Consider the following 23,989-nt stretch of genomic DNA (forward strand, 5'->3'; position numbering starts at 1 on the left):
CGTCCTCTTTCTTGGGGACAATCCACACCGGGGAAGACCAAGGGCTGCTCGAGTGACGAATAATACCCTGATCGAGCATTTTGCTTATTTGCTGTTGCACTTCAGCTTTATGGCAATAAGGGTATCTATAGGATTTCGAGTGTACCGGTATTTCATCTTTGGTGTTAATTTCGTGTTTAATAGCACTTGTGAAGGTCAAGTTTAGTCCTTCTTGATGAAATATATCGCTGTATTTCTTTATTATTTTGAACAGATTTTGGCGTTCTTCTGAGTTTAGGTGGTCTGAGCGGATTTGTTTCAGCAGTTCTTGAGGGTTATTATTCATTGAATCAGGAGGTGAGACTTCGTCAAAATTGTTTAATTCGGAAAAAATAGGTCTGTTTGAATTAACTTTCACCGGACAATGGCTAGTATTTCTAATCATGACAGTAGCTTTATTATCGGTTGATCGATAGAGTCCTGGAAGGATATTCACGTCGTTTGTTAAGGAGTAAAGTTCTGGAATATAGAAGTCACCGTTCTGTATGTCTATTGGAAGTTTTATAGGAACCTCTTCATTTGCATTCAAGTTGATGTCGTAGGAATTAGGATATTTCCTACTCATCTGGATGGTATAGTCTGGAAATTTAAGTGTGTTAGAAGAAGTGATTATGTCGGCTTCAAGTTCAGTCAATGTTTGATAGCCAATAAGTCCGTCAAAGTAGGGATGAAATTTGAACAAAAAGAATGTGATGGGAGGTTTTCCATCGAAGGGAGAAAATTCAACGGATTCGCTAATGGAATGGGTGCCGTTGATATTTCTGACGAAAGAATGATTTAGTTTGGAAATTTTTAGATTTGCAATTTTCGCAGGATTGATGTAATTTTTGTTAGCGCCACTGTCTATCAAAAATTTCATCTCTCCTATTTTCGTGTTTAATTTTACATATGGGATAAAATTTGTTATCTCCCGTTTGAACTGTCTGAATCCGGTTGAAAATTTAAATCATCTACATTTCCTTCTGTGTTCTCAGATGTCTCATTGGTTTCGATGTTTCCTCCGAAAATGTTTGGATCATTTTCTGAATAGATGTTGTTATGGGGGTCATAGTCTGGGTAATTTCCCTCAACCTTCGCTAAGGCATAATTGTCATTTTCAGCATGTCCATAATCGGGCAAATATGTTTCTTCACAATGTTCGAAATGATAGTTGGGACTTGGGTGAAAAGGATTTAAATTCTGGCGTGGTTTAAAATGGTTATTATTGTTTCTATTCATGTAATTTACGTTCCTACTTCGGATCGAGTGATCCACCTCCATAGGGACTGGTTTGGGAAAATTATTTTGATGGTTTTGTCCAAACTGATTGCGGGGAAAATTAGGATTTGGTTGCTGGGTGAAATTATTTCTGAAAATTGGGGGTCTCTGAATTGGGTTTGGAGAGAAATTAGGTTGCCAATTGATTGGTTTGGGGTTCGGTGGAAAACGGGGTACGTTCACAGGACCATTGTATGGTGCTGAAAATTTAAAAGGATTCACTGGCCGGGTAGGTATGTTTGGAGGAATAGGAGCTCTTGGATGATTAAATGGTTTCGGTGGTAGCATTGGTTTATATGATTTTACATAATTATAGTTTTGCTCCTCCATACAAAGTCGGAGAGCGTCTTTCATTGTAGTGGGGCATTGGGCTCTAATGATTGGTCCTAGCGGCTCTCTTAAGCCAGCGAGGAAAACTTTTAGCCCTATGTCCTGGAAAAATTCTTTCTTTGCTTGTTTCACGGCTGCATTTTGTTCTGTTATGCTCAGATTATTTGTGAGCAGTGAAACGATGTGCGATACCTTGGAGTAAAATTCTTCCACGTTTCCGATTTGGTTCAATTTGAAGAGGTCTCTGGTGAGGGAGACCTCGTCACGCCTGTCGCTGTAATGTGTGATTAGGGTTTGTTTTATCTCGGCCCACGTTAGGTTGGTGCCGTATAGTTCGAGTACGTTGTCAGCGTCCCCAATTACTTTTGTGCGGATCGCTTGAATCCACACTCTATAGACGTTAGTATTCTGTGCCTCATTCAGCAGAGGGATTATATTATCAATCCCCTTTAAAAATGAGTTTAATTTTAACGGGTTTCCGTCGAAACACGGAAGATCCCGAATAATTTGGGGCGTCTGTAACGATTTTAGTATCGATTCCGTTCTTTGCTCCGGCACTTGAATCACCTGCACGGGGTTCGCTTGCCTGTTGGCAGCCAGTTGGGCGGCAAGTGATTGAGCATTTCGCTCACCTTGCGCTGCTTGGATTTGTAATTGAGCGATCTGCTCATCCTTCTCGGCCAGACGGCTGGCCAGTTGTTCCAAACTCGCTTGGAGAAGTTCGAGCTGGTTCTCTGCCATGTCTCGGCCTCGATTGAAATTCCTAAATCGCTTAATTTTGGAAATTAAAATTTCCTTGTTTAAAAAAGTATTTTACTTGGTACCGGTTATAAAAATTCACCTTTTTATTCGTTATTAAATCACTAAATATTAAATCACTACACCTAGTCTCTAGGAAATTAAAATATCTTTTTATAAAGTTTTTCACTTGGTACCGGTTATAAAAATTCACCTTTTGATTCGTTATTAAATCACTTAATATTAAATCACTATACCTAGTCTCTTTTTGCTTACCTTAATTTTTGCGATATTCCTTCGCTGGTTCTGATCGCTTGGTTTTGTTAGTTGTCCTTGGGGTGCCACTACAATCGATAAGCCGTCGATTCGGTCACACACGCGAACTTCTAACTAAAACCGCAATCCTACCGACTGCGCCACTTACGTTTTTAAATTAAAGGAGAGCGTTTTTAAAAAAAGAACTACACTTGTTCACTGTAAGATTAAGACTAACTTTATTATCGCTTCCAGTTTACATGACTTATGATTTATGCCTACTCAATGAGCCGAAGGGAATTTGATACCTACATTCTCGAGTTGCGTACCGTTGCCTGTTATGCTGATTCGTGTTGTGGTGTCTACGTTGAATATGTTATTTCAGTGAAGATGGGACGTTTGGCCAAAAGTGATGATGCCGCTGTTTAGGTTGTTCGAGCTGGTGCATGGCTGGTGTTGCCGTTTGGAATTGACGGTAACTTATATACATATATATATATATATATATATATATATATATATATATATTTATATATATATATATATATATATATATATATATATTTATATATATATATATATATATATATATATATATATATATATATATATATATATATATATATATATATATATATAGACTGTGCGTAAGGTGACAGTTACTAAAAAATCTCAATTTTCATTGTCAAGTGATCAATTTTAATTGCGACTGATTTTTTATAAGGGCGCATCCAGAATCATTGACATTATTTTGTTAAAAAAATATGACTCAAATATCTGATCAACACGTTGACTGCCACATGAGTCACCGGTGACAGACAGTATAACATATGATAATGAACCTAAATAATACAACAGTTCGGCTGAAAAGTTCATAAGATTGACGTCTAGACGTCTAGCGCCTCTTGCAAAAATCTACTTGACTATCACAAAGCACCATCTTTCAATAGATACGTGACAAAATTTGACAGCAATCGGTCGATTGATTCGTGAGTTACAGCATTGAGAGTGAAGCAACTTTTGTTATTGTGGAAGAAATGTCATCTTTCGTATAAAGTGATTATCATACCACTCCGTTTAGCCGGAAAATAATTATTGACGCTCAAAGGAGTAATCGATTACTGCTCGGAAAGCATTTGAATATCCGATACTTTATACTTACTGGGTTATAGTAAAGTTTTATATTTCAAATTTTCTATTGCAGATTATATTGCAGATTTTCATTGTAGTGTTGTTGATAGTATTTGGCGTTAATAACTATACGAGCCGCGTTCCTTATTTATGATTGAGTTTTGTTGCTGTTTAGCATATATGGATAAACTCGTTGATAACATATTTAAATTCATGTTTTCTGTATTCCGCACTGCATTTGATTTTCGAGTTTTCGTTTCGTCTAGTGGTTGGTAGTTCGCGTTCACATAATCATATCGCTAACCTCAGTGATATCCTGATTCTTACCTCCCCCACTAACAACTATCCCTTCCATGATATTCGCTAGGGAACCAAGCTATAGAGGCGACCCTTCTGACCTACGGGTGGCGAATATCATATTAGCATTCCTTCCCTTCCCCTGTTGATTGTAAGAACGTGGCCGGCGTCTTTATTGACTATTCAAAACTCGAATCACCGAAATTTGTACAATGAGAATGGTTTGCTACTCCCAAGCGCAATTCAGTGTGTTCTTTGTGCGATGGTAATTTTGTTCTTTATCGCAAAACATTAGACCCGTATTTTTTAATTTTTTCATTAGGGTGACCATTTAATCAACTTTTTCCAAAAAATGACTTTTTTCAAATACGCATAACTTATGAACTACTGTACCGATTCAGATGTTCGACATATCCAATTGAAGCCAATGAGCTGGTTAATCTGAAAAAAAATATTGGACTTGCGAAGAAGTTGGATTTTATTTTCGTAATTGTTGATTGTATTCGTTTTTTATAGTTTGCATGGTCTCGGGACCAAGGGCGCTATATATTTTTTTATATTTTTTCGTGAAAGCTGAGGATTTTTTACATAACATATCCAAAAAATCAGAGAGGTGTTTTTTTGTTGCCAAAAAATTGGATTTACTATGTTCATATTTTCTGTCCATCAGGCTAAAATCGTAACTCAAAAACGAAAAATTATAGGAGGTTGTGTTCAAGACACGGCCGCATTGTTGACGTAGAACTAAGCTGTAGTTTAATTCAAGTCGGTTGTTTATAACTGCGGATATTTTTTATAATGCTACGAAAATTTTGAAATAACAATTCTACAAGTTTGGACGCCCTGAATTGTTTTTTTTTTTATTATAGAATTGTTTGATGATTCATTCTTGTGCTCGCAGAACAATACATGCTCGAGATAAGCGCAGCTGTCATCCTTAGTGGAGAAAGTTTTGCTACTGGCAAATTGATTCGCATCGTTACATGGCCAATGCACACGGGAGCAGATACAAATGAGGTTTCAGCGTAGCGAAGATGCACTATTTTTACGTACGGGTTATGAAGCACGCACGTACGCACACAAATATCCATATATCGATGGGTTGAAGCAACTACATATACACACACTTATCTCCGTTTTGCGCTCTTCTCAACAGAAGCCCTTTCTGTTAATATTGCCAGTCTACATGAGCTTAGTTATCATCCTTTGTGGAGAGAGTTTTCCTACCGTCATGCGAAACCAAATTACTGACAAAATTCCAGAACTTTTATTTTCTTGGTGAGCTGACGATAGCCTAGCTTGATGATTCCCCACACAATTGTGTAGCTCAGAACCTTAATGCAATGGCGTCAGTTTGATACAATGATTGCAATGCTAGAGACATCAGAGAGTTAGTAATTTGGTCGCGTCCACAGCTCAATCCGAAACGAAGACATGTGATGACGCAAAACAAGGAAAACAAGCGATTGTCATTGCTTTGAATAAAGAACGATACTGAAAGTATGCCTTCCTTCCTTGCTCGAGACTTCAAACTTCTTCGGTTCATTCGTCTCTAACCTTCAAAAAGGCCCTTGAAAACTTTACTTTATCCATCATATTACTCCTCCACCCCCATTGCCTTGAGAAAGGCATTCGATCACTCGCTGTCCAGCTCACCCAGCAACGATGTTGTTCAGTAGATTTCCTCACGAAGAATGAAAGTTTGCCTCAGCGAGATCCACTGTTTATACTCTAGGCAAATATTCCCCTCCGTTCTTCTTCTTTTCCTTTGTTCACGGAGACTTTACATCTTGCGATTTCCCTTTCGTTGTTCGTCGATAAGTTGCTCGTTATTGACAGCTCTGTTCGGGAAAGCACACAAATGGACAGAGCTGATGTATGAGGAAATGGGAATGCTTCCAATTTTCATCAATTTAAACCATATACAAACTATGGGAGAATAATGTATAGCATAACAAACAAATCTTAAGGAATTTCCGATTCGTTTGGTTTGTAAATCGCCAAAATCCGTTCGAGGCAAAAATAGTTATTAACGTTAACTTTATTTCAAAAAAACGTGCCTGTTTTCTGATTTGGCACCCTTAATAAAAGACGTAGTTCTACGTCAAAAAAAAACACCTTATTGATTTTGGATGTTATGTAAAAACCTCAGCTTTCAAGAAAAAATACACTCGACAAAAAAAATTAGAGGAACAGAGGCGAATCAGGGACGTTTAAAACATCAATGAATTCTGCACATGGATAATTTGTTATTTTGACAAAAAAAAATTATTTAATTTTTTTGCATCGATTTCAAAAAAGTGCCAAAAAAATGATCTTCAAATCCACTGTAATTCTACAAATATCGCAGTAAGTTCTAATGTTTGCAGGCAAATTTGTAGTCTAGTGTATTCCCTAATCATCTGTGAACGTTTCATATTGATACATTACGCCTTTTTTTTCTAGCCTATTTTTCAAAGTTTGGTGTAAATTAGAGGAGCATTTAATCGCAAATCGTACCAGATGTACAAAATTCTACGCGACTCTCAGAACTAACGATTCGTAATTTTCGTTTTCATGCGTTTATAGGTACATCGATTTCCTCTGTTCCTCTAATTTTTTTGTCGAGTGTATATTTTGATATTGCACTTTGCTCTGTTTTTTTTTAATCAAACCTCGCCAATTATGTAAAATTCGATTCACCATATTTTTGAATAAATTTATTTCATTAACCTTCAGTGATATAACTCTTTGTACGCTTACGGTTTGAGAACGTTTACAAAAATAAACAAATTTTCTTTCCGCCTTTCGCTGAATCTGATTTAATAAAAACAATTATCAACGCTTCCCAGTCGGTGCTGTTGAATACTAAACCGTACTGCTTAAAACATCTGTTTTGTTGCTGTTACCAGAGTGTGGCCAAAATGCGAAAACAACATATTTTGTTCAATTCAGTTCCGGGAGTTTCGCTTGACTCATCCGCGCGCTTTTCTTCTACGCGTTTTTTTTTTCAACCATGCCTCATAAAAGAAGCTACTATCAGACAGCCACCATCAGGCACGCAGCGACGAGGTGGCCGAGTGGTTAAGGCGTTGGACTGCTAATCCAATGTGCTCTGCACGCGTGGGTTCGAATCCCATCTTCGTCGGGAGAGAAAATCCTTTTTTCAGCTTTGCCTAACTGTATCTAGGAGTAGGTTTTTATAATTTTTCCCACAGCTGCTTTCTCTCTCTTTGGCGGTTCGTAACTTCAATTGTGCACAACAATGCAAAAAGGGAGTTTGAAAGGGTGTTTTTTTTATTGCTTTGCTTCGCTCCTCTTATCAATGCATTTTGCCGATTCGTTCTCTCGTCAGTTGGGCTTTTGTTCTGACGGTATTTTCCCTGTGCGTCTGTATCTGGTGGTGCCATTGTCGGGTGGAATCGCCCTCGAATCTCGGTTTCATTTTCTTTTGTTGCTGCCGTCGTTTGAATGCTGCCTTATTATTAGCATCTTTATCCGCCTAATGGCAACAATCGCAGGGTGGCGTGGTACAGCCGTTGAATGGCTCTTACAAGAACGGCGACTGTATTTACGATCGACATTTCTGTCGTTACCGCAGAAGGCTGGCGGATAAATCGAACTGTGATAGGTAGGGGTGTCGGCGTAGTTGACTTGAAAATGGTCAGCCCGGGTATCGTCATATCTTGCGCTCTATCCTTTTGCACTGCAACGATGGGTCTTTCTCAATTTATTCAAATAATTCAAGAAATCTCTGGAGGGATACAAAAATTAAAGTAATCTCAATCTATATGGAATAATCAGCTATTATAGGAATCTGATATATTGAATCAATATAAACATCGAAATCGACTCTGGAATCTTATATCGAGCGCTTGGAATTTGATTTTTGAATCAACAATTTTCATTGAAAATTGATTATTGAAAACGACCCCATAACCATCCTGTGACGGTTAGAATTTGAACATCTCAAATATGTGAAGCAACACCACATGTTGCATTGTCCAACACGCCCAAGAGTTCCGCTTCTAAAACTCGTGCGTCTGTTGTGCTTCTGCTTCAACTACCTGCTGTTGGAAAACCCCATCAAAACGAGCCTCTTTTCGGTTAATTTATTATTATTTCCTGAATTGTTATTCAACAACAAAAAAGGGATCTCATTCATGACCACACCATTTGCTTAAGTCATCTGTTGTGCGGCCCATCGAATTATATGGCATGTGATATTGGAAATATATACTCGTCAGCAATTAATAGCATTTCTCCCCTGTAATTCTTCCAACCTCTGAAAGAGGTAGCGCGCGCGTCAATGCGTCTCTAATAGAGATCCGTAAGGAGCTTGTTCTGCGTCTCTATTCACCAGACTACTCACTAAACAATTTTCCACACTTGACAGTATTTAATAGTGTTACAAACGGGACACTCCACCTAATGTTTTCCTCTTTCGCACCGTGAGTGGCTTTCGCGTAGAAATACCCACTATTTGCAGTGCCGTCGACTAAAGCCACAACACTTGGCGCCCAGCAACAAACCTTGTTTTGGTCGGTTTCTTCGCTGTGACTTCGCAGGTACTCCTGCATGTGGCGGCTCAGTGCTCAAGATGGGTGCAACACTGAATGCATTTCACTTGGTTACTTGTGCCCTCTGGGTTTATGCATAGGTACTTACTACCTACCTGGCATGAGGAGCCTCTGCAGGTTGTACTGGAAAATAAAAAGGTAAAACTCTCATATCCAATATTATCAGCAAGAGCAAGACCTTTTGTAGTTCCTTTCAGTGTTCAGTGGTGAGACGGTGTGGGGGAGTCAATCCGGGCAAACCAGAATCGCTACGCTCTACCAGTGGGAAACAGTTGTGGAAACGAGATTTTCCACAGTTTTATTACATGTGCATATTTACATGCATGAGTGTTCGATGGTGGCCGCATCTGCACTGGCTTTTCGACTGCGACTCTGTGTGTTACACCAGTAGCTTATGAAGATGTGAAACTGTGTGTTTTTGGAACAACCGGTGGCCGGTACGTGACGTGATGGTGGTGGGTGCGGCCTTAAAACTACTTTGCTCACGCTCGTACTGTTCCAGATGGTCCTCTTCGGGCAGAAAGGAGGATTTGCGGATTTTAATTGTGATATTGTGGAGCTACTTTTAATTTTTCAAACGCGCTTTGTCAATTATTAGAAGTATGGAAATTGTTCCATTTTTTACTATTCAAAATGTTAAATTTCAATAAATTTAGGAAAAAAGCTTCTTTTTAAGAGTTTTCCTGCTTGCCAGCAGCGTCTTTACTCACTATATAACTGATAGCGCTTTTTCTGACTGGTCGGCAGCGACAATTACCGTTTCATAATTTCAATTTTCGTGACATTTGCCGTTTCATAATTTCGGGCGAAAGCGAAAGTTAAGTAACGTACTCAGTCTTGTTTGTAGTCTTTTATATGACGATTCGCAATTTCATAACAACACCGATACCGATGTGTTGAGGGACATCGAACGTTTTCAAACAGCTAAAAATACGTTTAGGTATTTTTTCCAACTTAACTATACAGTATTGAAATGAACTGAAAACGAGGTTGCGCTTTTTGGGTAGAATATCATAGATTTTTTCCAACATGTCTGGTATTGCCAACAATTTTGGTCTATCAGTGCGTTCATCATACAAAACGCATTGGCGACCACTTTTAAATTTATCGACCCAAAGTTTGATTCACATCTTCTTTGATATCGGTTGCGTAGCAGTTAATGCGATAATTATAGAGCAATTCCACCCAAAATCAGCCGGCTGCTGACCCGACACTTTCCTTTTTTTTTTTAAACTTGGTACTTATGATGGAAACTAGCTAAAATCACAATTATCATATGATCAGTTTTAATTACAACTGATTTTTTAAAAGGGCGTAATCCAAATCCTAGGACTAACCGTTCTCGAGATATAACCAATTGATTATTGTTAAAATCACGTTCGTGAAATTCTAGAGAATGCATACTGCTGCTGAAAATAACAACTAAGGTTTCGACATCGTATACAAATTCCACTAACATTATTTTCACTATAAATTTCAAACAATACTATTAAAATGGTGAACAACTGTCAAATTAAAAATAAGGAACTTTTGCTCAACAGTATGATTTTAAATCCAAAAGCTGAACCAAAGATGTAAAGCCCAGACTGTGTCACTTGAACTGTAAAATATGTATGCAAATAGCAAAACATCTGAATAAAAATGCATTTAAGTTGTAAAAAAAAAAAAAAAAATTCACTATAAAGAAATGGTTATATCTCGAGAACGGTTAGTCCTAGGATACAACGTTATGTATTTTTCATGTAGAATCGCATGAAGATTACATTTTTCATGTTACTTTTCTTAAATGGTTAGAATTTAACTGAATTTAAAAAAATCCTATCTCCATTTCAGTGAGTTTAACACGGCACTATCATACGCCAAATTTTGTTCAATTTAACACTCCTATACTCGCGCATTGGTCTGTCAGACCGAGAAATCAATAATTTGTTCATTTCTCAGAAAACATTAACACTACGACTTTGCGATTCTCTCTAGCTTCGTTATTCGTCGTTCGTCATCGTTTAGCGTATCGCATGTGTTGGTACAATGGGGACGTGTGCCACTTTTTTAACACTTTCGGTCTGACACACCGACGCGAGTATACGAGTAACTTTTTTGGACAAGTGCCTTTTTTCATATTCCAGAATATTGCTGAATGAAAAGTAAAAATTAATGCTAGTGGCGTGGAATATTTATTGCATATAATGCATAAGATCGTTACCTGACTATTCTTATTTGATTTCAGCTCCTTTTGTAACTGTATTGAACGGATCCTTATATTAACTATTCGTCGTTATATTCATACGTTCAAATACAAAATATAAATGTTTGACTTTCGTACAGTTATTCGCTAAATATAATGGTCATACATATACACACTTGTGAAAGTATTTCACTTATGGAATTTCATGCCATTTTATGCCCCATCTAAAAAGGCATGATTTCTTAGTTTACCAAGAAAACAGAGACAAAGAATATTAGAAATATGCAAACTTTATATTCCAGAACCTTTATCATCTGGTAATTATCTAGAAGGTCGTTATACATTCTTCTCTTTGATAAAAGACTCGAAAAATACGCAACAACTGCATGAAATGTAAAAAATGTGTTTGTTTCGAGCATGCAGTTATGCTATGTTCTGATTCTTATTCCAATGAAACCACAATCGATTAATACGTTTTTATGTTATTTTATAACTCTTTATACTTCCATGAATTATATTCAGTTGCTTACTTTTAATCAATAACAGTGAAAATTTCGAATTTCAATATTTGTGTTGGAGTATCAAAAATAACTCTGTTTTGAGGAGGCTGAATTCGATGACTATTAAAACATAATAAAGATGAAGGAAACATATTTTTTGGAGTTTTTTCATTCAATCATACCCTCTCCTTCAAATAAATGCCAATAAAGTCTGAAAAATACACAATGGCAACATTACATACAAGTTCAATATTCGGTCTGTGACACCGTGCGCGAGTATACGTGTTATCATTTTGCACGCGAGTACAGGAGGGTTAAAGAGCTTTCCAAAAAAAAAAATATACAAGAAAATATCGAAGACGGGTGTTTTGAGATATAAAAAAAGTTTTAAATAATAAATTAAACTTTTGAGTGAGATTTTTCAACAGTAAGTTTGAAATATTTTGTTTTCTAAATGGTTCATTTATTTTCCAATAAATTTGTCATACATCATATTTTAATCAGACATCTGGATTTTGATTTAAGAGTTTTTGAAAGAAATGAAATTTGTGATTTTAGGTAGTTTCCATCATAAGTACCAAGTTTCAAAAAATCGAAGAGGTTCGCGTCAAAATTCGCCAAATGTTTACGCCAGTACTTCTGGCTATGCCGAATTTCACTTTCCGACGGAGAAAACGTTAACCGGACAGCTTATAATTTCCTTCTTCCGAATTTAAATTTGCAAAAGATAGCGAGACTTTACTCTACGATGGTTTTCGGCTGATTTGGGGTACAATTGCTCTATATGAAAAAAAATTGTAGGAGGTTGTGTCCAAGACACGACCGCATTGTTGACGTAGAACTACGCTGTACTTTAATTTAAGCCGCTTGTTTATAACTGCGAATATTATGTTATAATGCTACGAAATTTTAGAAATAACCATTCTACTAGTTTGATCTGGGAAATATTTTTTTTTTCTTGTAGAATCATTTGACGATTATTGTTTGATGATTCATTCTTGTCCTCGCAAAACAATACATGCTCGAGATAAGCGCAGTTATCATCCTTGGTGGAGAAAGTTTTGCTACTGGCAAGCGAAACCAAATCACATACAAATATCCGGAACGACATTTACTTTCTTGGTGACTAAATAAACGAAATAAACTCTTTCTGTTAATCTCAGCAACCTCGAAAAGAATAGCACTGCTTCAGTATGATCAAGATTGGCGCAAATGCAATCCTAGTTGAAGGGTGTTTTGCAACTGGCACGCGAACCCAAATAAATCAGTAACTTATTATAATTTATTGAATAACTTGGTATTCCCAAATTAGTTTTTGGTGCACAACCTTAACACCTGCTTCACCATAGCGTTAGTTCAATGCATTGATGCAATGTCAAAGGCACCAACGAAGCCTTTATGATGATAGAAAACAAACAATGTTACAATGTTACAAACAAACAATGCTTGGAAAAAATCTGAATACTTGCCTCAGCAGATATTCATACCCAATACCCTAGCGTAAATATTTCCCTCCCGCTATCTCCCCTCCTTGTTTATATTTGAGGGGCTTAGATCGCAAGGGGTGTAAGTGACTTGATCGATTTCTCTTCGTCTACTTTTTATTTGATTAATAACTCAACTAAAAAACGTTCCAATTTGAGTTTGCTACAGAATCCGATAGATGAGGTTCTGACCTATCTTCCACATTGTCAAATACAGCTGGGAATGAGTTTGCAGCTAAGTTATAACCAAAAGAGAGAGTCGATGTAGAGAAATCGATCCAATCACTTACACCCCTTTCATTCTAAACCCCTCATTTATCATTACGACTGCATAATTTGCAAAACCAAACAATCATCAATCATAGCATAAAAAAATTACTGGGCCAATGCGCACAAGAGCAGATACAAATGGGGTTTCAGCGTAGCGAAGATGCACACTAATATTCATATATCGATGGCTTGAAGAAACTAAATGAGGGGCTTAGAATGAGAGGGGTATAAGTGATTTGATCGATTTCTCTACATCGACTCTCTCTTTTGGTCATAACTTAGCTGCAAATACATTCCAAGCTGTATTTGACAATGTGGAAGATAGGTCAGAACCTCACCTATCAGATTCTATAGCAAACTTAAATTGGAACGTTTTTGCAATTGAGTTATTAACTAAAGAAAAGTTGATGAAGAGAAATCGATCAAGTCACTTACACCCCTTGCATTCTAAGCCCCTAAAATATATACACACTTATCTCCGTTTTGCGCTCAGAAGCCCTTTCTGTTAATATTGCCAGTCTAGATTTTAGCTGTCATCCTTTGTGAAGAGAGTTTTCCTACCGTCATGCAAAATCAAATCACTGACAAAATTCCAGAACATTTATTTTTTCGGTGAGCTTACAATAGCCCAGCTTGATGATTCCCCACACAATTGTGTAGCTCAGAACCTTAATGCAATGGCGTCAGATTGATGCAATGATTGCAATGCCAGAGACATCAGCGAGTGAGTAATTTGGTCGCGTCCACAGTTCAATCCGAAACGAAGACATGTGATGACGCAAAACAAGGAAGAACAAGCGATTGTCATTGCTTTGAATACAGATACTGAAAGTTTGCCTTCCTACCTTGCTCGAGAATTTAAACTTCATTCGTCTTTAACCTTTAGGCCCTTCTAAAACTTAACTTTATTCAGAATATTACTCCTCCACCCCATTGCTTTGAGAAAGGCATTCGATCCCTCGCCGTCCAGCTCGCGTCCAGCAACGATGTTGTTCAGTCGATTTCCTCACGAAGAATGAAAGTTTGTCTCAGCGAGATCCACTGTTTATCTTCAAGGCAAATATCCCTCTTCGTTCTCCTTCTTTTCCTTTGTTCACGGAGACTTAACATCTTACGATTTCCCCTTCGTTGCTCGTCGGTAAGTTGCTCGTTATTTACAGCTCTGTTCGGGAAAGCACACAAATGGACAGAACAAATGTATGAGGAAATGCGAATGCTTCCAATTTTCATCAATTTAAACCATATACCGGCTATGGGATTGTAATGTATAGCATATCAAACAAATCTTAGGGAATTTCCGATTCGTTTGGTATGTAAATCGCCAAAATCCGTTCGCGGCAAAAATAGTTATTAACGTTAACTTTATTTCATAAAAAAGTGACCTGTTTTCTGATTTGGCACCCTTAACGAAAGACGTAGTTTTACGTCAAAAGATATACCGAAAAAAAATTGCGCTGATTTTGCCTAAATCTCGGATTTCTTTTGGGAAAATTGTTAACACGTATTTTTTTTTATTTCGCCCTTAGGGAGGATTTCCAGGATTGGGGTGCTTGGGTTGGGATTTCCCTTCTATTAGCTGCAAATGAAAGGTTTACTTCAATATCGTATTACTTTTAGGCAAAACCTTTCCAAATTTTCTTTGTTGTTTTTTAGAAGTGTTGAGACTATATTTAGTATTCCAAAAATCATACAAAAAGCGGAGGCAACACTCTAAAAAATTTTAGAACGAAACTTTCAACCTGGGAATATACTTTTTGTAACGTATGTTACTGGATTTTATTGAAATAGATCGGAAATCGGTCCAGTGGCTCAAAGGTAACGAATTTTTTAAAAATGGGTATGCAGAAAAACTTTGGTGCAACTTTCTCATGTTTCCTTTTTTCACCGTCCCTGAAGATGTTATAAGGCTACTTCACAAGTTTTTTTCTTGTAATGTTGTCCAGGCTTGTCTCAAATTAACGCGATAATAGGGCAAATTTGCTTCTCAGTCTATTTAACCATAACATTGGCGTCATTCAAAGCAGATTCGACTGACTGATGATGACATTTGAAGGATTTGATTCGAAGTGTAAGAGTGATAACCAGCTGAAGGATTGAGCACATTCTCAACGATTTAGTCGTTCTTCAGGACCTCAAACTTTGCGTCTCCTTCATCAATTACATCCAGTTGGTTGATTTCATTTGCAGTCCTTCTCCGCATTTAGTGCAATATGGACTATGACAACTCGTCTTCATCATCATGCGGTGTCTCCACGTTCATCAATTTACAGGATTTTTGGATGCCACGATCCGGCACAGCCTCTCTCGCTTGTGTAGTCCAGAACATCGCGTGGTTGATATTCATGCTGCCCAAATATGCATGGTTGACGTGAGCGCCAACTGTGTTTTTCGATTGAATTAAAAAAAAACAAAAATCAAAAAAGCCCGTTTTAACCGTAAAAATATACTAAACAGAAATAGATTATTCTGTATAAATTATTCACAGTCATGATTGTTTAGCTAAAAACAAAAGAAAAACAATTTCCATCACTGAATTGTGTTGGTGGTTACATCAACCATGCATAACTGGGCAGTATGACTCTATAACTCGTTTGTAGTTTTTTGCACTGTAATGGGCCGAGCATTATTCGAAAATAAGAGAGCAGCTTTCACAGAATGGTATGATTCAAAACCTAGTCGTTGAATAAAGTTCCAGTTATTCACGCATTGCTTCTGTCCTTTGTAGCAAACAGGCAGCTCCTTAAGTGTTTTCCCGAAAACCCGAAAATCATTGAACTTTCCAGTTAACATAAGTTGAAGCTTAAGACTTCCACATTTTTGCCAATACTACTGGAAAGCTTCTCCCTGATCAACTTAAGTAGCTATGTGTCACACCGCTTGATTTATTTGTTAATGTATCCACAACTTTTGAGCCTGTGCTTGCAGCATTTCTTGGCTTACAGGAACATTGCCTTTGCGTTTTTGAAGAAATCAGATGTATAGCGCCGCATCTACTTACAGATAATGGGCCCATTTGAAACTTTATCGGTTAGCTGCAAAACAATTGTTGAAAAAAATTATTCCACTGCGGGAATATGACTATTATTACAAATATTCTCTTTGCACTTCGACAAATTTCGAATTCGTGACTGTTGAACACGATTTGATATTGTGCTTCCGCATAATTGAAGTAATGAACATTTCTTTACCCGCATTCTCAATAATGTTTACTTTTTCGGCCAATATTCTTCAGCACAAGTATTTAAACGATATGCTAGGCAAAAATGCAATCTCGGGCTTAACCATACGGTTCACATGAATATTCTGGATATAGGTTATTGCTTCGGGCATGAGCCTATAATCAGCTTATTCACAATGCGAAATACACCAGGAGATTCTGTCTGGAATAGTCTGACAACGTCACCTCGGATAACGAAAACCGCGGATAACGCAATAAAGGACTAAAAATGAAGTGCAAATGCGCAAAAAAAAACATTTCACACATTTGTTTTTTTTTCCAATTCAGAATTCATTCAACTATCCATTTGTAAGGTTGTGTATACCAGTGGACAGTTAATGTGAGGGCCATGACCAAAACAAAAGATCAAGATTCTTCCTCTCACTGATAAGTTTCGGAAAGTTCTACAGAATTACTATAGAACCGGCTTCAGCAGATAATCTGCACCGCGGATCATCCGCTCGCTGGTAATTGGGGTTCTACTGTACTTACATAATTTTATGCGTATGTTTAATTTTAACTGCACATTTATACTATAAATTTTACTAGCTGTCAGTCCAAATTTTAATATGAATTCACTGCATGTGCTTGTAGATTCTCGAATGTAAATGAGCGAATAGCTTTCTATAATATACTGATTTGTTATTTCATTCCGTCTGCACTGTCACCTAGATAACCTCCATGACAGACCGCTCCAGGCATCATTGCATCGTCATGAGCAGTGTTGCCAGTTGCCACCCAACACCCTGCTGCGCGTTCGCTTACCAAGCGAGTGATCGTGGGTTCAATCAATTGATTGATTGGCCTTTTCCAAGGCTAGAGGCGAATGAACTTTGTATTTTAATCCCTCTATAATAAAAAAAAAGTCAATCAATCCCCCGTAACACTGGCCACCAGGATCAGTTTTACAAACCTCATCAACTTCCAGTACAGCCAACCTAGCCACCGATCTACGTACGAGTCCCTTCGCAGTTTCGTTACCGAATCGTTTTTAAAGCAGAGGTTGTGAATAAAGTTCACAAACCGTACCCAAAACAAATTTCAATAAACTTTTAAGATGATCGCAGGTCGGTTTCAGCGAGTGGGTAAATCAGTTGTCTAAAAACTATGATCGGGAGATAAGTTACACGGTACATAATTTTGCGCCAGCTGACCGTTCTTCTGCTTTCCAACGTCAGCACGTAATTTTATATGCAAAATTCGCTTGTAACACTCCAGAATATGCAACTCTGAGCATCATTGTGTGTCTAGCCTAGGAACACAAGTAGCACGTGTAGTCTGATCTGGCCATCCTGTTTTATGTAAAAAACAGGGTGATGGCTATACCCTGTTTTTTACGCAAAACCGGATCATCAGATGAGACTTCCACAAGTTCATTAAAAATTTGAAGGGCTGACACAAAGTAGTGCCACTTGCTGTTTAACAGTGAATAATCGATCATTAGTGAAATGAACGGTTGAAATTTGTGGAATCCTTTCGGCGCAATTTACACCCGCCGATCAGGTCAATTAAGCTCGGAATAATCGCGAATAAATCAGCCGTCATCGAAAGGCCACACATACATACACAAAGCGATCTGCTGTGGATCAATGAAACCGCGTTGCGAGGACATGTTTGCTGATTATCACACCACGGATCATGAATCAAAAGGCAATGCATAATCTCTCGCCGAGTGCGCGTTGAAATGTCCGCTTTTACGACCGGAAAACTTTCCCCGCCAGTGTGAGCGCGCAAATGGCCATCGATAAGGTAAAAATATATGCGCCGTGTTCGCGTTCGTGTCTATTATCCTCTATGAAAACGATGGGTGGTAAAACTGCCCGTTTGATCCGGTGTTTTCTTCCCACCCCACAAACACGATGCGATGAGCGATGGCTTCAAAGGCAACATTGAAAATTGAATACAAAACTGTATAATTATCGTCCGTATTGATCTCGGCTTTTAATTACCGAGATATCTGACACTCTATGCCTTCGAACAATAACACACTCGATAATGATAGGGAGCCTTTCTATTGTGGGATTATTTTGAAGAATGCACGTATGTGCGAGAGCGATTATGTTTTGAATTATTGGATTTTATTTATCATTTATTACGTTAACCGCTCTTGTAGCAATGATGTTGCAGAAAAACACAATGAATAAAATGAATATAATCATAAACTTTCACCGCTGTTTTCACCTGACATGGGGAATGGATGAACACATAAACATATTTAAATGAAAACATTTCACACGGTCAACCCTTACCTCACGCTGTCCATGTGTAAAGCGATGTGCTGGCTGTCTACAGATATGCATATTTAAAATTCTCATCCTGTTTCGCCATAATCGACCTTTCCCAAGGATACGACTGAGCTGAAATGTATATTTACATACCAAACGTTTCAATTTCAAGCACTTCGGTATCGCCTCTTTCACTGGAAGTGAAACGAGCGCGACTTAAAATGCAAATTAATTGCCTATTTTATTGGCATTTAACAGAAGTATGCGAAAACGGTCTTCCCTCTGCTAACGTTTTTTTTGTGTTTTTTATCTTTCATTTCAGATCGGCGCATGAGGACTAAGAAACAGATTGCAGCAGCCGCTGCGGCAGCAGCAGCGGCAGCTGAGAAGAAAAATGCATGTACCGCATCAGCTACGGCCAGCAACGCCGCCACGGGTAGTCAGATAAAGAAATCGCTCAAACGTCTCCAGTCGAAAGCCAAAGAAGTTCCTCCGAAATCAATCGACCCGCTAGCTTCTGCCAATGGCGAGCAGCAGTCAAAACAACAACAGCCTCAACCTCATCATCAGCAGCAGCAAACGAGCTCCTCGAAGGGAAAATTAGCAGCCAAGTCGGTGGCAATCCCCAAGTCCCCTGTTCCTACCAAACCGTCGTCGCATCACACCGAGTTGTCCCAACCACCAGCAGTCTCGTCATCTCCAGCCGCCACCGTCACTAGGGTAAGCAAAACTGTCAGGAATGCTGCCCCCTCAGGAGCGGATGAGAGTTCTTCGACCCACGTCACCGCGAAGATTGGGGCCAAACATGAGAGTAAAAAGGTGGACACGGCCAGAGGGAAGAAAGGTTCGACCCCAATCGGAGGAGACAAAAAGGCTCCCGCTGCGACCGCCACCGGTGCCGACAGGAAGAAGATACAGAAGGAGTTAAAAAATTTGGGCATTACCGATCGAGCTATCAATCAAATCGACACGGCAACAGTTGAATGTAATCCGTCAATCAGCGAGATGGTTAAAACCAAGTCGCGTGCCACTGTCATGCAGCAGAAATATAGCGAGCTTGGCTTTATGGGTGGGCCCATGGGGTCCACTCAAAAGGCAACCGCCACTGCAGGCTCATCTAAGCAGGAAGGATCACTGCTTCCAACAATGGGCAACAGCAGCAGCGCCAGTGAACATAACAAACCTGCTGAGGCTGCGCCTTCGGTCGCCACTTCATCGAAGAAAAAATCCACTCAGAAAACAAAGGACACAACCCCGGTGAAAGAAGATCCGAAGAGGGAGGTTGCGGTGCGGGAGGAAGGTGTTAAAAACAAAACCTCAGTCACGGCTCTCCCAACACCATTCTCGTCTAGCACCGGTAAAGAAGATGTCAAAGTGCCGGCCGTAACGAAAAACACAAACGATAGCAAAACCAAGGCGAAAAAGACCGAAAGCAAAGATGATAATGATGGCACAGAGCCGAAATCGACGAAGAGAATCACGACCGTTCCCAGACCGAAGACCAAATCTAAGAAGGCGGTCGCCAATGAAGAGCGGAAGGCGGTGGAACTGGCGAAACCTGCAGGGCAGCCGGTCCCCGTCGAAGTGGTGGATGCTAAACATACCGAGAGTAAACCAAAATTTGAAGAAGAAAAAACATGCTCTCTTGAGATCGAGTCGGACGAAAAGAATGAGGTCGAAAGTCGGATACAAAGCCGAATCGAGGACATTGTGAAGGCGCTCGAGGAGGAGGATGAAGAGCACGAGCCGTTTTCCATGGGGAACGAGATAAATCTGGGATATACCCCAGTCGATAAAGTGCAATTGGAAACAGGTGAGCGAAAACAAACCGGAAGTGTGGTAACTAAGCCAAAATCATCTAAAGCTGACGCGAACAGAAAGCCGAGAAAGGCGCCAGCAAAGAAAAAGAAACATACCGATAGTGGGATCCAAGATGAGGGTAAGGAAATTTTGAATGAGGTTCTCCCCTCCAAAAGTGGCGATTTAAATACCTCTGATCAAAAATTCATGGAAAAACCAGCCGCGTATGACATTAGTCAACAAAACATCGAATCAACGGACGTTTCTAGTGAAAGAAATACGAATTCATCAACCAAGCGGAAGTATGTTAAAAAGCCAAAGGAACCGGTGGCTGTTGTTCAGAAAGAGAGTAACAATTGCAATACACCTAATCCACCTGCATCATCGGCTAAGAAAAAGAAAGTTAATTTCCAGAAACCCTCAGACCTACTTGAACAAGCGGCGGATGTTGCAAACAGTGTCTCTAATGATCCTGCCCCACTATCGGTGGAATCTACACCCGTACTGGTGAGTTCCGCATCCAATATTGAAAGACCTATCCCAGAAGAATTTACCAGCGAATTCATACCTCCGGAGAAACCCACGGCTTCTCCCGAACATCCTAAAACTATAAGATCTTCCACCGAAAACGATGATGATGTCCCTCTAAATCGGCTTAAGGATCAGGTCAAAACGCAGACTGGGACACCTGAGAAAGTGCCCACACTCGGTGAGTGCACACCCACCACTTCGGGCAGTTTGCTGGCGGCTGCTTCACAGACCAAACAACCGGCGAAGGTGAAGCGAAAATATATCCGCAAGAATCCCAGCAGTGCTCCAACTTCCGGTGGCAAGAAAAAGCCCCAAAAAGAAGCTTCATTCGCTAGTACTTCCAGGGAAGCGAAAGACAGCAAAGCGGAGAAAAAAGATGTGTATGACTTTGTAGACGATTCTGAGAGTGACATTGAGAGTCCGGTGAAGGCGGGCAAACCTATATTCAAGCGGAAACCTCTGGATGCCAGCTCACTGAAGGCTGATGAAGATGAAGGTGAGCAGCAGCCACCGGAACCGCCGGCTGGTGTGATGGAATCGTTGCAGGACGTCGAGCAGGAGGTTAAGGAAAATCCTCCGAAGGATGAAACAGTTCTTGAGAAGGAAGATTCGGAGGACGAGAAGAAAATAAAGAGGCCGCTTAACAAACCGACGAAATCAGTGGCAGCAAGAGCACGAGTGGCCTCGACGGTATCATCCGATTCGGATGAATCTGATAATGATGATGATGATGATAATGATGCTAAGGGCGCCTCAGCGGACGAGGAAGCCGGTGAAAGTATCAAGCAAGAGATGCAGGACAGCTCGGATGACTCGGATGGGTACTCTTCGGAGGAATCGGTCCGCACGCGGATTGTTAAGAAACGACAAAATGCCAAGAAGCGTCATGTGAAGCTGTACGGATTTTGGACTGGACCGAAGCGGCACCGGATGGCATCGCTAAACGCCATTGCCAAAGTGCACTGCCTGTATGAGAATGAATCCCGGGCTGCGCTGGAAGCTAGCTTGATGAAACAGACGCCGGCAAGGGTTAGGCCGAGTCCAAGCGCAAGCAAAGAGGTGAAGAAAGAGAAAATCGAAGAGAGTGAGCGGAAGGAGCCGAAAGAAGAAAAGAAAGTAAAGGTTGAGAGGAAGAAGGATAGTGGTGAAGAGAAACGTGACGAAGAGGAGGATGATGGCAGAAAAGACGACGAAAATAAGCAGAAGGAAATTAATAGAACACTGAAGGAAGAAGAGAATCCTCCACTTAAGGAGGAAAAGAAAAAGACATGCAAGAAGTCGGCCGAGCCGAAGGAAGAGAAAAAGAAAGAAGGTAAGAAGATAGAGGTCAAGGAAGAGAAAAAGGATGACAAGAAACAGGAAACGGAAAGGCGCAAGGAAGAAACTGGGAGTGAAAGTGAAAGTGATGAGTCATCGGAGGAGGAAGTTGTCACAAGGTGAGTTTACCTACATTCTGTTATTTGTTTCGTTGTAGATGATCATTGGGTACAGCGTTGGCAAAAGTTTAGCAAAATAATATTTGCGATAACTAGGGAAAATGCAGGTGAAATGAACAGAAGTGGTAAAATTAACACCTGTTCAAATTTCGACAAATCTTTTATATATAGGCTCAGTCCTAGAAGGTCTTTTTTCGGCCAAATTTTTTTTTTCGAGATGACACCAAATCTCTACGTTTTATGCATTTCTAAGTCATTTGGCATCGAAAAAAAAATTATTTGATTTTCCACCCCTAAATTATGTGAATGGTATTTTGCGCTCGGTGAATTTTTACGTGTATCGTATTTATGTATGGTTCGACATGGTCAGGGCGATTCCATTCTACTTTGTCGTGAGTTGTGTCAATTATTTATAATCGACATGTACGCGAAGACAGAGAATGAACGAATGCGATTCCTACGACACAATCAAACAAAAACGATATGAGGAAGAATACATTTGCTTGCGAGACGCTATCATGAGCAACGCCGACACAGTCTTTACTATTACCAGGCCAAAACGCAATGCATTGTCATGAAATTACAACGCTTGTGTTCAAACAAAAACTGAAGTCCGATCGAATTCGGTCCCACATATTGCTGGATGTAGGTGCTCCCGTGGCCGAGTGATTAGCGTCCCACATTATCATGCCGGGAACTCGAGATGTTGGCATGACTCTCTCAGAACTCAACAAAACTTTCTGGGCGTGAAGTCCTTATATAATTAACAGGTTTTCTCGTTTTTTAACCGCCCTAGGAGTTTTTTTTGCATCGTTGCAAACATATTTGCTTCAATCTGGGCGTCAAGAAATGTCTCACGCATCGATGTACGCACCAATTAATTTATCCGATTCATTTCGACTGATGAACGCTTTCGTTTCCAAAAAGGTTGGATTGAACGCGTTCTTGAACAACAAAGATAACATTGTGTAGCCGTACCGACCTCGAACATGTATTTTTGGGTCTATCGCCCACATCAGCTGTTTCTTCATACTGTTGTAATGTACGGAACACGAATCGTTCATTGATGGAAAACGGTTCGAGCAGCTCGTAGATCTGTTTTGCCGTTATTTCGCACTTATAGAGCATGACAGTTGTCACACGCCTCTCGTACAGACCGAACTTCATCGTTACTAGGAAACCGAACAAGTACTGATGGGACCACGAAACTTGGTGAGAATGAAGGAGTACATCGAACTATACGACTGAAGTGTTACCACTTTTCTTCGCTCCAATATTTTCTGCTGAGAGCAGTCGCGATTTCACTGACAGAATTATAGCTATACTTGATAATGTGAATACGGTATCATGATTAAACTGAACGCTCTTCCAATCATCAAAAAGTTTCTACAATATTTATTTATTTTTTCAATATAGAAAATCCTTAAACACAAACATACTCCAACACCGTTTCGATTTCACTCGAACCACTTTTCTTGAGCCATTTTATCTAAAGCAGCTTGAATGTGAGAGATAGTGATACGAAGCGTGTTCTCGAAATGACTGTCAGTGATTTTGTTCTTCGGCTTTGATTTCACTTCTTTCATAACTGAAACAATTGCTCACAAATATTTGTGGATCAAACAAAGAAGTAATAAAATATGCATGTTTTATTAGTTCTGGAAATCGCGCTTCTGGAACAAATCTGGAGTAGAAATCCAAGACATCATGGTTTACAAACTTGTCACGCAGTTCT

General features: G+C 39.4%; 1 protein-coding gene and 1 non-coding gene across 2 annotated transcripts in view; both read left to right on the plus strand.

The window, feature by feature from the left end:
* The window catches only part of LOC129774850 (protein piccolo-like), a 367,866-nt gene that overhangs the window by 13,159 nt on the left and 330,718 nt on the right, over window positions 1-23,989 (plus strand). The window contains exon 3 of the mRNA XM_055778866.1: window positions 18,810-22,254. Within this exon, the coding sequence (XP_055634841.1) occupies window positions 18,818-22,254 (3,437 nt within the window). The 5' untranslated portion in view covers window positions 18,810-18,817. The remainder of the gene's footprint in view (window positions 1-18,809; window positions 22,255-23,989) is intronic.
* Trnas-gcu (transfer RNA serine (anticodon GCU)) lies at window positions 7,093-7,174 on the plus strand. Its single transcript has one exon. It is a non-coding gene; the product is annotated as a tRNA-Ser (tRNA).

This window comes from Toxorhynchites rutilus, chromosome 3, assembly GCF_029784135.1.
Source record: "Toxorhynchites rutilus septentrionalis strain SRP chromosome 3, ASM2978413v1, whole genome shotgun sequence".
NCBI lineage: Eukaryota > Metazoa > Arthropoda > Insecta > Diptera > Culicidae > Toxorhynchites > Toxorhynchites rutilus.